This window comes from Epinephelus fuscoguttatus, linkage group LG5 (assembly GCF_011397635.1).
Source record: "Epinephelus fuscoguttatus linkage group LG5, E.fuscoguttatus.final_Chr_v1".
NCBI classification, from domain to species: Eukaryota; Metazoa; Chordata; class Actinopteri; order Perciformes; family Serranidae; genus Epinephelus; species Epinephelus fuscoguttatus.
The window spans coordinates 16,822,244-16,838,804 of NC_064756.1; the positions used below are offsets into that span (position 1 = coordinate 16,822,244).

Sequence of the window (16,561 nt, forward strand, 5' to 3'; positions counted from 1 at the left end):
ATTTCAACATATTGCATATTACGTTCCCAACGAATGTTGCTGCAAGTTGAAATATGCAAATTATATTCCCATGAATAGATGAGCTAAATCTGGATCCATGGTGTGCTGTGCACTTCTCTCCTTAATCTGTAAACTTTTTTCTTTGGTTTCAGAAGCCATGGCACAGTTCATCCATCTCTTGCTGCTGCTGGATATGTGTCATGTTGCAGCAACATATGTTTATGAAAGACAGGTGTGGCTGCTGGAGGGAAGCAGTGCCACTTTCCCATTTCCTAAAGATAATGGTCGAACCATTAAATACTGTGGCAGAGGAGGCAGCAAGTGTGAATGTGATTCAGGCAGGTGTAAGTCCAATAATGCCAGCCTCCCCGGAGTCACAGTGACTGACAGAGCCCTCACCATTACCAACTTTACGCGAGAGAATGATGACATCAACCTCTGCTATGATCAATTACAACGGTGTGTGTATCTGAATGTGTCAATAGGTAAGCACTTTAATCATTAGCCAAGCTGTGTTATCTCCTCAAAGATATTAAAACATTATTTAGAGTTCCTCTGTTTTTAAATTCACATGCTTTTCAAATGTCCAAATACCCAGTTTCCTTAAATGAAGCTAATGTCAGAGGAGCAGGATGAGTTATATTGTCACAGCTGAGGGAATCATTTCATGTTGAAATGAACTTGGTCTCCCACATGACAGACTGTCAGAGTGTCACTTACTACTTGAACTTAATTCCTGGCATGAAGCCCAACAAGATGTGTGCACTTCAAACACTTTATTAGCATGTTTGCAGGAGAAATGGATTTAACAAATTCACATAGAGGAAATGAATAATGAGGAAGTTAAAGAAATCTGTCTGCACTCTGACTCTAACTATTTTCTGGATTCTTCTATGTTTTTATTTATCAGGTTGTTCAGAGTCGCATTTTTTGACCTTTGCAAAAGGTCAACCCAAACACAAGATGACGACTGTTGCTGACTGCAGGAGACTCTGTACTGAAGATCCCACCTGCCAATACTTCACATTTTATAAACCGTAAATATCTGTTGTGTGGACTCGTGGCCATAGAAAACATAATGAGCCAGCATATTTCTGTCATTTGATAAATATTTACTTTAAAAACACTATGTAGCAGCACATAACTGATGGGACATCTGATTCAACACAGATTTGTGATCAGCTTTACATTTTTCCCCACAGCAATAAAAACTGTTACCTGATGACATCAAGAGATGACATGCTGATACACCTTCATTCCAACGCTGTCTCAGGGAACAACTGTGGTGAGTTAAACAATAAACTATAATTCTTTTCAGTCTTTATTAGTCCCACAATTTTTCCTTAAAAACCACAAAAAAGAAAAACAAAATATCATTTGAAATCGGACTCTTAAAAGGCATCATATCCATCTCTATGACTCTCTTATGACTAACATTTAAAATATTATAATAATGATAATAATAATAATAACAATAATAATAATAATAATAATAACACCATCATCCCATCAACATCCCTCCTGGTCCGACCCCTCCCCAACCCTCAGATGAGGAAGAGGAAGAAGAAGGTGAGCAGTATCTGTCTGGTAGTAGCTATTGTTTTACCCAGAGAAATAATTGGAGCCAATAATAATAACAATAATAATAATGATCATGATAATGATAATAATGCCACTTTTCACTGTATGTTCTGTCTCTTTTGTGTCCTGTAGGTCCAAATTGCCAATAGATTATATTCTAGACGGGAGCTGAAAATGATGGTGTATGCCTTCGCTACTGATTTTTGCATTGACTGTTCATTGCACTTGTACTCACTTTCTAATAACTGACTGATTTGCTTTCTGTGGGAAATATTTACTCATATTTTACTCAACTGAATGTATCAATAATCAGTGTATAATCAGAATCAAGAAACACATAATCATTGTTAATCATGTTTTGTTGTTACCCTAGTTAGGAGCTAAAAATGATGGTGTATGCCTTCACCATCTGTGCTCAAGTTGGTGTGTTTGCACTCAGGTGATGTCATGATGTTCTGAGTTTAAGAGACAATGGTGGCAGAGGTAGAGCGTAGTGATCGGAGGGCTCTGCCAACAAGGCCTACAATGGGAGGGGAATGTGAACAGCATGAAAGTGAATGTAATATTGAAACAACTGAGTCTGCTCCAGGGTCCAGGTCAGTGTGTGTGTGTGTGTGTGTGTGTGTGTGTGTTAGAACTCTGATGGACTGCATTTTATTTACTGGTAAAGTGTGGGTAAAGATCTAATGAAACAAGCCTGAAGAGGGATTTTCATTCCACATTTCTTTCCCTGTAAAACCAATATTGTGATTTATGTAATGCAAGTTCCTATATAATATCATTTATTCAATAAAAATAAACATGTTTCATCTCACTTCCTTCTCTTCTTGTTTATTAATATCCTGTCTCTATTTTGAAGCCAGTTGCATGCATGCCTAGTACAATGATATCAATCTGTTGGTTTGATTTCACTGAAATACACTCTAAAGATCAACATTATCCTCTCATAACATCATTGCAGTCATTACATTTTGTGTATTTAGCCTAAATTTAATCAATACTTTCATCAGAAATCATTTCATGTCGACACAGCTCCAGAGACCCACCATCATTAACCCTAGGTGAGATCTTACCTGAATGTTTCATCACATTCCTGTTAATAGTTCACCCAAAAAGTCAGAATAACAATGGCATCAAATTACATGAAGCAGTTCTTACTATATCATAGTATACCATATACACAATTACAGTGTTAGTGTGCATCAGTAGTATGTGCAGACCTCAGGGTTTTAAGTCATCCATCATAATAACATCAGTTAGCCATCTTTATTCTCATTTAACAAAATTAGGTTACTGGTAACTTAAATTATTGGAACAACATGTAGAGAAAATACACATCTGGTAAATACTTTATGCATCCTTGTTTTTAGAATACCTACAGAGTTAGGTCCCATCAGTCTCAAACCAGTCCAGTTGAATATTGGGTAACAATTCAGTGACGTCACATTTAGTTTTGTTGAAGAAAAAGGTGCAACTATGTTCATTTAGTTGTGAGTGTTAAAATGTTTTTACAGACAGTAGTCCTAACTGCAGTTTTTATATATGTATATATATCATCAGAATCAGATGTAGATGCTTTACTATAAACTATGCTCCATCTCACTGGAGATTTGATTTTACTGTTAGCAGTTTTACACCAGGTACATGGAAAGGCACTGCTAAATAAAGACTGCCATCCTATGGCCACTTATGATAGTGCAGCTTTTGTTGGTAATAATATCAGTGATGCATCTTTATTCTCAGTTCATTTAATCATGAATCATGTTACACACCAATGCTCAATGCCAGTAGACTACATGTGAGGTGATTACCATGGGACTACAGCAGAGACTCCAGCCTGCAAACATACATTTGTTATTAATATTTGGGGTTGCTTGTATTAAATGTCGTGCAGCTTTGGACAGATCAAACAATCCTGACCTTCACAAATAATGAAAAGTAAAACATCACTGCGATGATGGTTCACAGGTACACGAGATGAATTAGTGGTATGGGCGCCATTAAAGTGATAGTTCAGGTTTTTGGACATGAAGTTGTGTGAAACGCTGACCATCTATAGCTCTGATGTGACGGTGTCACTACTCTCAACGAGCCTCCTGCTCTGAGAAATCGCCCGTAGCTTACCGGAGAAAAAGTAGTTCTGAAGATGTACGGAGGACACGTAACCAAAGAGTTTTAAGCTATAAAAAAGTATGCATGTATTTTGTTAGACTATTTCAATAATTTTAAAACATCCCCGCATTACGTCAGACCTTGCTATCAATTGGGACTATTTTCTGGCGAGTATCACTCCGCCGTGCAGGCCCTCAAGAGAGCACAGCAACAGACATCAATAAGACAGTTCATCACCACGCCGTGCAGGTGCGCAGGATAGCAACGGCTAACGACAGCTTCATCGGCTGTTTCCAACAGAGAACCAGTAGGCTATTATTAGTGAGGAAAAAGATGTACTAGCCCTATATATACCTACTACTACAGCGCAAACACCGGCTCAGGCTCACGACACACCCTCGTCAGCTGCTGTAGGTAAACAGAGGAATACCAAAATGGTGCGAACAGCTGTGGGAATAAAAACATCGCCGGTGTGCCGGATTAACTGGTGTTCAATCAACTGGTGAGACAGATGTGTGGTGGGCGTGGCCTTTGTGAACCCGCTGTCAGCTAACCAGTAAATAAACATTGCGATCGCTTCGTGTCTGCATTTCATTCATCTAAAGCTGTCGTTTGCAACATTATGATACAGTATACTGGTCTGGACATCATTCACATTAATGAATCGCAGTTTCCACTGATATCCTCCAAAGACACGTTGAGCCACGGAGATGTCAAGCCAAGACGAGAGCCAGGAGAGCACGATTCCCTGTGACATTCAGCAAACACTTCACAATAACGTAATAAAAACATGAATGCATCCAAAATGTGAGCGGGTGATATGTTAAAGTCACACGATTTCAGTCTATAGGCTACAATACTAACGTTAGTCCGTGCCTCTGATGATCAGCGTTTCCTACACCTGTGCGCACCTGTGCATCCAAATCGCTTTAAAATTAGAGTTCACAGTCATGTGAAATGTTTATGAATGAGTTTAAATGAACTGTAAAGAATATCGCTGTGTTGAGCGAAATTACAGTGTGTAGCATTTGGTGTAAAACACGATCGATAATAGTATCACAAGTCCATCTGAGCGGATCACGTGTTCCCACAGTGAGCTGCTCCACACTACACGCCAACACTTCTGACTGTATGTGTAACTCGCGGGCTGTGGGAAAGCACAGACAGCTCACAGATCCACTTGATATGGAATTAATAATGATATATGATAAAGACTGATGACAGGAACATTTTGTAACCGACTTACTGGCATTTACAGTTTTGTAAACAGGCAAGAAACACTGCGGTCAAGAAACCTACGTTGTCCAGTCCGTTGTCATCGCAATTCAGTGTAAAGAGGCCTACATAAAATATGTAAAAATTCCACAATGTTTTAAATTAACTGGTCGATAGATGTTTGCGTGAGGCTGTGGTTTTGATGCAGATCTCAGAGAGGCATATAATGACGAAGTATCGATGACGGTTCAGAACACGGCGAGCGTCAGCAAATCTTTTAGACTCAGACTCAGACAACTTTATTAATCCCACACGGGGCAATTGGTTTGAGCAGCCCAGCACAACAACATGTGAGCACAACACATACAATAAACACGTAGAATAAAAAATACAAAGATGCTAGGAATACAGTGGAATCAGCAATCGATAAATAGAAAAGTGGCAAGGTTAATAAATATAATAAATATAGGCCCATAAAATGTCAATAAAGGCTACATGTTTCTATGGTCAGTCTTATATTTGTAACATCACTAACATAGTGTCTGAGAACTTTATACGCAGGCTAACGTTACATACAGCCATAAGTGAAACACAGTCTGAGTTGTTTCCACCCAGCTCACACTCTGCTGTGGCAAATTGTGATGCGCTCAGATTAACTTGTGATTCAACATCTGTCTCAGTTAAATCATAGATATTGAAGGCTACACACTTTTATCTATCTCCTTATAAAGATATTTTACACAATTCACTAATACTCATTAATACAAATTAGACATGACAGGTAACTATTGTTTTTAGCAAGGACAGTAATACGCACGAGTGTAGTAGGCTAAACTAAACAGCTTTGTTGGCCGCCTGCTCTATCCACGAAGCCACCGACACCCTTTCATTGTGTAATGTAGCCTATCTTTATGTTACGGAGTGGGCAACGTAAGTGTCTCTGTTAATGCCTGTTTACAAAACTGTAAATGCCAGTAAGTCGGTTACAAAATGTTCCTGTCATCAGTCTTTATCATATATCATTATTAATTCCATATCAAGTGGATCTGTGAGCTGTCTGTGCTTTCCCACAGCCCGCGAGTTACACATACAGTCAGAAGTGTTGGCGTGTAGTGTGGAGCAGCTCACTGTGGGAACACGTGATCCGCTCAGATTAACTTGTGATGGGTGAATTCACGTAATGTGGGACATTTTTTGCAATTCAGACTTCTGGTCTGTATTGCGATATGAAGCAAACACTTTCAATATACATCCAGTACCATTCTGAAATCCCCAGGTTGTGATCTAATAAAATCAAAAGAAAAAATACTGATATTACATTCCTAAAAGCAATGCTATACATATCAAAATTCTGATTGCCAAGTTGTCTCGGGCAGTCAGCATTTCCTAATGTGGGACAGTCATTTCCCTAATGTGGGACAGTGAAAGGTCTGTTTAAAAGTCACCTTAATTCACATAATAAATGCTAATTTTCAAATGTGTCTGTTTACTAAAATAACCTTTAATGTTATTGCTGTTAATGGCAAATCAAACAACAGCAAATAAAATAGATAGGGTTGTAATACTGCTCCATGTTTTATTCCATAGTAGTCTACACGCCTACACACCTTTAACCCTGAGTTGTAGCATGGATTTTGGGACATTCCAGGCCCTGCAACCTCAGTTGTGGGACTCCACCAGCCCCAGCAATCTCTCTGAACTCTGCTATGGCTCCCCTCATTCTGTCTTCCCTCCAGTGGTTGAGCTTTCTTTCCCTTCTTTCTTTCTTTCCCTCGTTTCATCTCCCTGCCTTACTCACCTTTGCCATTGTGACCTGAAATACATTCCATTTAATTAATCAGTAATGTGATATCCTGTGCTAACTTCTGAATTTAAACATTTATCATGAACATTATTAAGAAAGTCTAAAGTCAGAAACAAAAACTCCTAAACCATTTTAGCATTTGATACAATGATACAGCAACTCACAGTTATTGAAAAACGTTTGCTCTTTATTTAAAATATCCCAAATAATGCATTATAACAATAAAATCATGTAAACAACCATTGCTATTGCTCAGCATATTCAGCTACACACAGTTTTGCCTAACAGAAGCACATTTAGAGCTGTCCCACATTAGGCAAACCATCCTGTCCCACTTTAGGGAGACATGTTTCCTAAAGTTGGACAGTAGGAATTTTGATTGAAATTCTGAATATTGAGAATATTTTCACCACATTAGGATATTTTGTGATGCATAAACATGTTACAAACACATTCTGATAAACAATTAGCAATATTGTTGTTTTTTTAAGAAATGTATGCCCTTAATATCAACTTTGTCTGAACACTACGTCACTAACCTCTTGGTGGTCTTCACACAGAGTGCTTCCCGTTTGAGGGCTGCCCCGCCCCAACAAATGATTGGACATTTCAGATGTCCTGTAATTTTGATCATGTGATATCACAGCTTGTGTGAGCCCACAGCTACATTAACTTTCTTTTGCTAGGGGAAGACCTATCCCTGCTTAAGCTTAAGTGTCCCACATTAGGCGAATTCACCCTACTATTATCGATCGTGTTTTACACCAAATGCTACACACTAATTTCGCTCAACACAGCGATATTCTTTACAGTTCATTTAAACTCATTCATAAACATTTCACATGACTGTGAACTCTAATTTTAAAGCGATTTGGATGCACAGGTGCGCACAGGTGTAGGAAACGCTGATCATCAGAGGCACGGACTAACGTTAGTATTGTAGCCTATAGACTGAAATCGTGTGACTTTAACATATCACCCGCTCACATTTTGGATGCATTCATGTTTTTATTACGTTATTGTGAAGTGTTTGCTGAATGTCACAGGGAATCGTGCTCTCCTGGCTCTCGTCTTGGCTTGACATCTCCGTGGCTCAACGTGTCTTTGGAGGATATCAGTGGAAACTGCGATTCATTAATGTGAATGATGTCCAGACCAGTATACTGTATCATAATGTTGCAAACGACAGCTTTAGATGAATGAAATGCAGACGCGAAGCGATCGCAATGTTTATTTACTGGTTAGCTGACAACGGGTTCACAAAGGCCACGCCCACCACACATCTGTCTCACCAGTTGATTGAACACCAGTTAATCCGGCACACCGGCGATGTTTTTATTCCCACAGCTGTTCGCACCATTTTGGTATTCCTCTGTTTACCTACAGCAGCTGACGAGGGTGTGTCGAGCCTGAGCCGGTGTTTGCGCTGTAGTAGTAGGTATATATAGGGCTAGTACATCTTTTTCCTCACTAATAATAGCCTACTGGTTCTCTGTTGGAAACAGCCGATGAAGTTGTCGTTAGCCGTTGCTATCCTGCGCACCTGCACGGCGTGGTGATGAACTGTCTTATTGATGTCTGTTGCTGTGCTGTCTTGCGGGCCTGCACGGCGGAGTGATACTCGCCAGAAAATAGTCCCAATTGATAGCAAGGTCTGACGTAATGTGGGGATGTTTTAAAATGATTGAAATAGTCGAACAAAACACATGGATACTTTTTTATAGCTTAAAACCTTTTGGTTACGTGTCCCCCGTACATCTTCAGAACTACTTTTTCTCCGGTAAACTACGGGCGATTTCTCAGAGCAGGAGGCTCGTTGAGAGTAGTGACACCGTCACATCAGAGCTATAGATGGTCAGCGTTTCACACAACTTCATGTCCAAAAACCTGAACTACACACAGCCGTGCGTTATGGTAGCGTGTCATGACAGCTGTTCTGTGTAATGACAGACGTCCAGCTCCACAGTGACTGTGTAAAACAGGATCAGACGCACATGAGGATTAATAAATCCATGAACAATGTAGTGTAACACCTGGGCGTAACTGGACCCTCGCATAACTTTGTCAAGCAGCAGTCAGTCAGGGGTTCAGACAGCGCTAATGGTGGTCGTGTGTCAGAGTCTGCGTAACCGGTCTGCCAGACTCCCAGGGTTCCTTGAGGCCAGATAAATGATCGATAAATGGACCCTATAGTGCATCTATAAGGCTCCATTTGTACGTTCTCAGAGAGTTAAATTAACACTGAGGATTGGACTTTACAGTTACAGTGTAGAAATGTAGGCCCTTGAAATGCAAAAGTTTTGAAGTTAAAAAAAGGATTGAGATTTGAAAACCACGGACCTACTAGCCACATTTTCACTACTTTTGAGATGATTTATTTGTGCAACAAATGGGATAAGATCATTTCATTATCCTGTACGAATACAAGTGCAAATCAAGTAAAAAATTCACTGTTATACTGTATAAAGTATAAACTATAGCGTATGCAAAACAACTATAATTCTGTGTTTGCTATGTAAAGGTGGAGGTGGTGTTGGTCCTGCTGATGCTTCAGAAGGGAGAGGCCAGTGCAGGGCAATTGGCAGAAGGTACAGAAAAATATCTACAGTAGGGCATGTCATTGGTGGTACATAACCGTGAGTTATTTGCCAGGCACTGGCAGTTGTAATAATAGCCTTCTTGGCACTACAGCTTTATTCTATTAACTGTAAGTGAATTTTGCTGTCTGTTGTCTTACTGTTATGTATCCCAGCCCAAACATGAAAGCTATTGTATATTCCAACCTTGGAATTAGGTTGGGGTTCATTAGGGTTCCCTGGTATGATAATGTATGAAGGCTGAAAAAAGGAATATAGTGTATTGGCCATTGCCAATATACATAGAGGAGTGTTAATTATTTACCTCTTTTACATGGTAATGACAATCTATTACATATTACTGGCAATATAAGCTGGCATCTAAATGGTTTGCTGACAAAATAACACAATCATGTTTTTCACTTGATCATAATATCATAGCATTATTTCAGGAGTCATGTTGACTGTTGTATTGAGGGGCACATTTTGGTGAGAAGTTTCAGGGGCATGTAGGGGAGAGAAAAGCACTGGACTGGACTGCTGGTGATTAGTTATATGGTGAATACCCATATGTGAAATGGAATAATACTGTGACTATTGGATTCATACGGAGTGTCCCTGTGACACTGAAGTGAGCGTTGTAGTGACTGTTATGCCTATATTGGGGTGCATATTTGTTTTGCCTCAGCCAACGTGTGCTACTGTGTGTGCGTGTGTGCACATGTGTGTGCGCATGAACGTGCGTGTGTGGGCTGGGTGGCCTGGTTAAATGTGTGACTCCCGGCCTGAAAAATTCTCCCAGTCCAGCCCTGATGCGGAGTGACTATTGCCACCAAGACCACTGAGACCAAGGTGGAGAAAAAGCTGAATGCAAAGCCCCGGGCAACTGTTGTCAAGACAGTTGGAGGAGACAAGAATGGAGGCTCTTGTGTTGTCAAGCTACGCAAAATGCCTCGCTGCTACCCCACAGAGGATGTTCCCTGTAAGATGAAGAGTCACGGGAAGAAGCCTTTCAGTCAGCACAAGAGGAAGCTGCGCAGCTCCATCACCCCAGAAACTGTCCTCATTCTGCTTACTGGTCGCCACCGTGGAAAGCGTGTGGTGTTCCTGAAGCAGCTCTCAAGTGGTCCCCTGCTCGTCACTGGCCCTCTTGCCGTGAACAGCATGAACAGCTCTGAAGTTATTACCGTAATACAGCTGTTCTGGTAATCTGCAATCTTATGTCGTCCTGTTTACTCTCATATAATTTTGTCAATACATTACACTCAGTAGGGGCGGCACGGTGGTGTGGTGGTTAGCACTCTCGCCTCACAGCAAGAGGGTTGCCGGTTCAATCCCGGGTGTGGGAGCCCCTCTGTGCGGAGTTTGCATGTTCTCCCTGTGTCAGCGTGGGTTCTCTCCGGGCGCTCCAACTGATAACTCTAAATTGTCCATAGGCGTGAATGGTTTTGTCTCTATGTGTCAGCTCTGCGATAGTCTGGCGACCTGTCCAGGGTGTACCCTGCCTCTCGCCCGATGTCAGCTGGGATAGGCTCCAGCCCCCCCGCGACCCTCAAGAGGATAAAGCGGTTAGAAGATGAATGAATGAATGAATGAATTACACTCAGTGCTTAATTTGTAAAATTAGAAGTAGGGGAACACTTTGGGCCTCTGAGAGAGCAGTGTTTAAGCGGAACCCGAGCTGCCTCACTGCGCGACTCCGAATGGAATGGTTGTGACATCTAGTGTTGTCACGGTACCAAAATTGGGACCCACGGTATGATACCAGTGAAAGTATCATGGTTCTGAGTAGTATCAGGATACCACAGCAAAAATTAGGCAGATGTGCCTTTTGTCATTTATAAAAAGATAAATCACTTTTCTATAATACATCAATGATATTTCAATGGAATAAATTATTTATTGACTTATTCATACTTCAAAAACAGCATCAATAAGTGATTAACATAGGGGGGGATCAAAATGAAATAAATAAATGAAATAAAAATCATCCAGCCACCCTCCTCCCCTGACAAGTAAAGAACAGTCCCTTCATAAGTAAAGAACAGTCCCTAAAGTGCGGTGAGGTTTGTGGACCGTTACCTGCCACAAAGAGAGAAATGTGAACGGCTCGTTTCTCCTCTGACACGCCACATACCTGTGTGCCGCCATGGCTCAGTTGTCCAGGTACTACTGGGCAGTCATGACACCAAGAAGGGGAAATTACTGGACCTGGCGTCGGACTCGCTGGTAAGCCGTTATGTTGCGGCGCTGAGAACTATGAGCCTCCGCCATATTTGACCGCCGTATCCTGTCTGTGACCCCCGTTCAACCCACAACCGGCAGGATTTGATTTTCCTTTCTGCTGCTGGTTGAAATCTGTTCTCAACCAGCGTGCTGAATGATTTAATTTGCGCGCACAAAACTATTTGTTGTTGCAAATGCGAGTAAAATGCTGGCACGTAGAGCTCTGTGGAAAACAAATCACTGCCGACAAGTAAAAATAAATAAATAATAACTTTCACTGCTCAAAGATACACACAAGTCTGGAAAACAAACCACTACAGCAGCATATTGAGTGCCAGGTGGACGGCGCACGCTGGTCAATAACGGCGTGCGCCGGGACGGCGCATGGACACTCACCGTCTTGCGATTGGACTTTGAACTATCATAGCTACTGTGAAGTTTTAGTACCGCGGTCTACCATTACCAGTATACCCTGCAACACCAGTGACATCAGCCAATACTGTATGTAGTTTTTAGATGCGAAAAGTTCTAGACCCATGCAAATTAGTTCCGGAACGCACCAGGACCTTTTCTGAAAAGATCCTGGTGCGTGTTCCAGTACGTTCCGGCTCAAATTAAGCACTGATTACACTTTATTATTGAATCATAATTCAGGTCCATCGTGTTAACCAGCTCATTGACTCTCCACTGCCCAAAGTCAAATGGTGGCAGTTATTCAGTATAAGTGGTAAATGGATTTGTCTTTTAAATAACACATTGAAAACATTTTGTGCTTTTGCGTCTAATTTAAAGTTTTTAATATATTTAATGCTGCCTTCTTGACCAGGTCTCTCTTTAAAAAGACTTTAATGTCAACGAGACTGTGACCTCAGCAGCTTTCCTGTACAACTAGCACCTTCAACAAAAGGAGCATTTTCTCATGTACGCTGCTCACATAAGCCAATACATTTACATTCTCTTCTTGATAACTAAAAAGCATCACCCAGAGGGCAGATATTTGCATCCTGTAGGACTGAAAAAAACCTCCTCACTGTTAGGTTTCTGAACTTGGATTTGCATGAAGTTCATGGAAACAGGGAAATGCTGTTTTTAGCTTTTGGATGGACACAGAGGCCTCTATCATTTATTTTAATATGGGTAGATCCTGTTGCAAACACTGAATACAGTGGAAGAAACATGTTTCCAAAGAACGTCAGACAGAAACAACACACAGACAAACCAGAAGGTTAACACATAAGTGTCTGTAATGTTGATTTGTGTGCATCCAAAGCCTCAAAAATATTGTAGGTTTTAACATCAAAGTCAAAATGTACATTTTGCTGATTTATTGTGTTATAAGGATTGAGCTGTACGCCTGAGGATGAGACAAGGTGATGAGATAACGGTCTTGTGTGGGTGTTGTCAAACAACCTTGTCCTTGTCTCATGCTGTACTGCTCAGTCTGTCAGTAACGTCTCCATAGTCGGCTCAGCACACTTGGAGACACATCAAACTGATGAGCTACCACCTGAACCCCTTCACCATCTTCCAGCAGTTAAACTGCTGTCACAGTCTCAGTCTGGTCAAAATGCTGTGACACCACCAGCCACCATCAGGAGACACCCAGCATTCACAATCCATTCAAAAACCATCATCCTGCCAATAGACTGGATAATTAGCTGATAAAGGAACACAAACTCCATTCCTTATGTAGGGTGTGTTCACACAGCCACTCCTATAGGCATCGTTTTCCACATTCAGACATAAAGCTGTTTTATACTGATTTAGGATGTGCTGTCAGTTTGCTTTGGCAAATCTTTTGTGGGTTCATATTGACCCTCCAATATCACACCAATATACCATTACATGTGCTTTTATCTTAAAAATGAAAAGATAAACAGCCAAACTAAAGTTTGGAAATCTCCTCACACTTGTACCCTGTGTTACAGTGTATACACATTACACACCGACAGTGTCTTTAGACTTAACATAACCTCCCCCCAAAATTAAAAGTCACTCTCAATCCCCTATAAACAAATGAGCACTCTGGTGTGGGTGTGTTTCTTTGGCCAAAAGGCGGAGGAGGTAAACAGCTCTATAAAGTGATGCACAGTGAAGACTCCGGTTCACATTTCCCTACCCACCCTCCTAACACATTTTACAGAGCCACAAGTCTTCATTTATTGGGTAAGTTTTTGATGAATTCATACAGCATTAACATCAGATGGATACTGTCATTTTGGTGTTTCATCATGTATAACGACTTAATACAAGTAGATATATTTAGACTTAGATATTTTTATTTTGATGTAGAAAAGTTGTGCATGGAAATTATAGATTAATTAGTGTGTTATTACACATTAGGTGCATGTTTGTCACATTAGAAATCAAGAAAAATCAAGACTCTTGAATATTTTTACTTCAACATATTGCATATTACGTTCCCAACTAATGTTGCTGCAAGCTGAAATATGCAAATCATATTCCCATGAATAGATGAGCTAAATCTGGATCCATGGTGTGCTGTGCACTTCTCTCCTTAATCTGTAAACTTTTTTCTTTGGTTTCAGAAGCCATGGCACAGTTCATCCATCTCTTGCTGCTGCTGGGTATGTGTCATGTTGCAGCAACATATGTTTTAGAAAGACAGGTGTGGCTGCTGGAGGGAAGCAGTGCCACTTTCCCATTTCCCACAGTTCATGGAGTTAGGAACATTACATACTGTGGCAGAGGAGGCAGCAGGTGTGAGTGTGTGTCAGGCATTTGTAAATCCAATAATGCCAGCCTCCCCAGCGTCGCAGTGACTGACAGCAACCTGACCATTACCAACTTCAGGCGAGAGAATGATGACATCAACCTCTGCTATGATTCCTTTGCAAACCATCAGTGTATACATCTGAATGTGTCAATAGGTAAGCACTTTAATCATTTGACAAGCTGTGTTATCTCCTCAAACATATTAAAACATTATTTAGAGTTCCTCTGTTTTTAAATTCACATGCTTTTCAAATGTCCAAATACCCAGTTTCCTTAAATGAAGCTAATGTCAGAGGAGCAGGATGACTTATATTGTCACAGCTGAGGGAATCATTTCATGTTGAAATGAACTTGGTCTCCACATGACAGACTGTCAGAGTGTCACTTACTACTTGAACTTAATTCCTGGCATGAAGCCCAACAAGATGTGTGCACTTCAAACACTTTATTAGCATGTTTGCAGGAGAAATGGATTTAACAAATTCACATAGAGGAAATGAATAATGAGGAAGTTAAAGAAATCTGTCTGCACTCTGACTCTAACTATTTTTCTGGATTCTTCTATGTTTTTATTTATCAGGTTGTTCAGAGTCGCATCATATTACGTTTGCAAAAGGTGACACCAAACACAACGTGACGACTGTTGCTGACTGCAGGAGACTCTGTACTGAAGATCCCACCTGCCAATACTTCACATTTTATACAGAGTAAATATCTGTTGTGTGGACTCGTGGCCATAGAAAACATAATGAGCCAGCATATTTCTGTCATTTGATAAATATTTACTTTAAAAACACTATGTAGCAGCACATAACTGATGGGACATCTGATTCAACACAGATTTGTGATCAGCTTTACATTTTTCCCCACAGCAATACAACATGTTTCCTGATGACATCAAGAGATGACATGCTGATACAACTTCATTCATATGCTGTCTCAGGGAACCCTGCTAGGGACGACTGTGGTGAGTTAAACTACAATTCTTTTCAGTCTTTATTAATCCCACAATTTTTCCTTAAAAACCACAAAAAAGAAAAACAAAATATCATTTGAAATCGGTCTCTTAAAAGGCATCATATCCTTCATTGTGACTCTGTTATGACTAACATTTAAAATAATTATAATAATAATAACACTGACAATAAAATATCTAAATATTCTGCCCAAAGTCAAAGAAAATTTAATCAATACTTCAATTAATAATCATTTTATAATAATCAAATCAATAATCATGTCGATACAGCTCCTGTGAACCCAACATCAGTCCCTCCTGGTCTGACCCCTCCCCAACCCTCAGATGAGGAAGAGGAAGAAGAAGGTGAGCAGTATTTCACTGATAGTATGGTTTTACCCAGAGCAATCATTGGAGCAGATAATAATGATGAATACTACTACTATTGCTAATAGTATAATAATAATAATAATAATAATAATTATTATTATTAAGTCTTTAAGGTAGCAATTAAAATTTTAACCCCAAGTGATTCACATTCCTGTTGATACATTTCACCCAAAAAGTCAGAATAACAATGGCATCAAATTACATAAAGTAGGTCTTACTATATCATAGTATACCATATACACAATTACAGTGTTAGTGTGCATCAGTAGTATGTGCAGACCTCAGTGTTTTAAGTCATCCATAATTTAATCAATACTTTAATTAATAATCAATAATGATGTCGACACAGCTCCAGTGAACCCAACATCAGTCCCTCCTGGTCCGACCCCTCCCCAGCCCTCAGATGAGGAAGAGGAGGAAGAAGAGGAAGATGAAGGTGAGCAGTATTTCTCTGATAGTAGCTGTAGTTTTACCCAGAGCAATGATTGGGGCAGATAACTAATAATAATAATAATAATAATAATAACACTGTTCACTGTATGTTCTGTCTGTTTTGTGTCCTGTAGGTCCAAAATGCCAACAAATGGTATTCTGGAGCTGAAAATGATGGTGTATGCCTTCGCTACTGATTTTTGCATTGACTGTTCATTGCACTTGTACTCACTTTCTAATAACTGACTGATTTGCTTTCTGTGGGAAATATTTACTCATATTTTACTCAACTGAATGTATCAATAATCAGTGTATAATCAGAATCAAGAAACACATAATCATTGTTAATCATGTTTTGTTGTCACCCTTTTTAGGAGCTAAAAATGATGGTGTATGCCTTCACCATCTGTGCTCAAGTTGGTGTGTTTGCACTCAGGTGATGTCATGATGTTCTGAGTTTAAGAGACAATGGTGGCAGAGGTAGAGCGTAGTGATCGGAGGGCTCTGCCAACAAGGCCTACAATGGGAGGGGAA

The 16,561-nt window shown here is 40.2% G+C and overlaps 3 protein-coding genes across 15 annotated transcripts in view; all 3 read left to right on the forward strand.

The window, feature by feature from the left end:
* Positions 1-16,561, forward strand: part of LOC125889380 (uncharacterized) — a 30,046-nt gene that overhangs the window by 2,697 nt on the left and 10,788 nt on the right. Inside the window, exons 2-6 of one of the 5 annotated variants that reach the window (XM_049577294.1) lie at positions 153-485; positions 911-1,037; positions 1,203-1,285; positions 1,549-1,569; positions 1,714-2,350. In XM_049577294.1, the coding sequence (XP_049433251.1) occupies positions 153-485; positions 911-1,037; positions 1,203-1,285; positions 1,549-1,569; positions 1,714-1,730 (581 nt within the window). In that variant the 3' untranslated portion in view covers positions 1,731-2,350. Of the gene's footprint in view, positions 1-152; positions 486-910; positions 1,038-1,202; positions 1,286-1,548; positions 2,368-16,561 lie in introns of those variants that run through there. The other 4 variants (XR_007449449.1, XR_007449450.1, XM_049577292.1 and 1 more) reach the window with 4 other exon arrangements.
* Positions 5,149-10,497, forward strand: LOC125888519 (60S ribosomal protein L6-like). Its single transcript, XM_049575902.1, has 3 exons — positions 5,149-5,172; positions 9,234-9,300; positions 10,109-10,497. Exons 1-3 carry the CDS (start codon positions 5,149-5,151, stop codon positions 10,495-10,497), a joined length of 480 nt encoding a protein of 159 aa, XP_049431859.1.
* Positions 13,509-16,561, forward strand: part of LOC125889375 (arp2/3 complex-activating protein rickA-like) — a 108,114-nt gene continuing 105,061 nt past the window's right edge. For 4 of the 9 annotated variants that reach the window (XR_007449447.1, XR_007449448.1, XR_007449446.1 and 1 more), the window contains exons 1-2: positions 13,540-13,680; positions 14,064-14,405. Coding sequence is in view for 6 of the 9 variants with exons in the window: in XM_049577284.1 (XP_049433241.1) it covers positions 13,599-13,680; positions 14,064-14,405 (424 nt within the window). In the remaining 3 variants the exon portion in view is untranslated. Of the gene's footprint in view, positions 13,681-14,063; positions 14,406-14,830; positions 14,958-16,561 lie in introns of all 9 variants that reach the window. The other 5 variants (XM_049577286.1, XM_049577287.1, XM_049577283.1 and 2 more) reach the window with 4 other exon arrangements.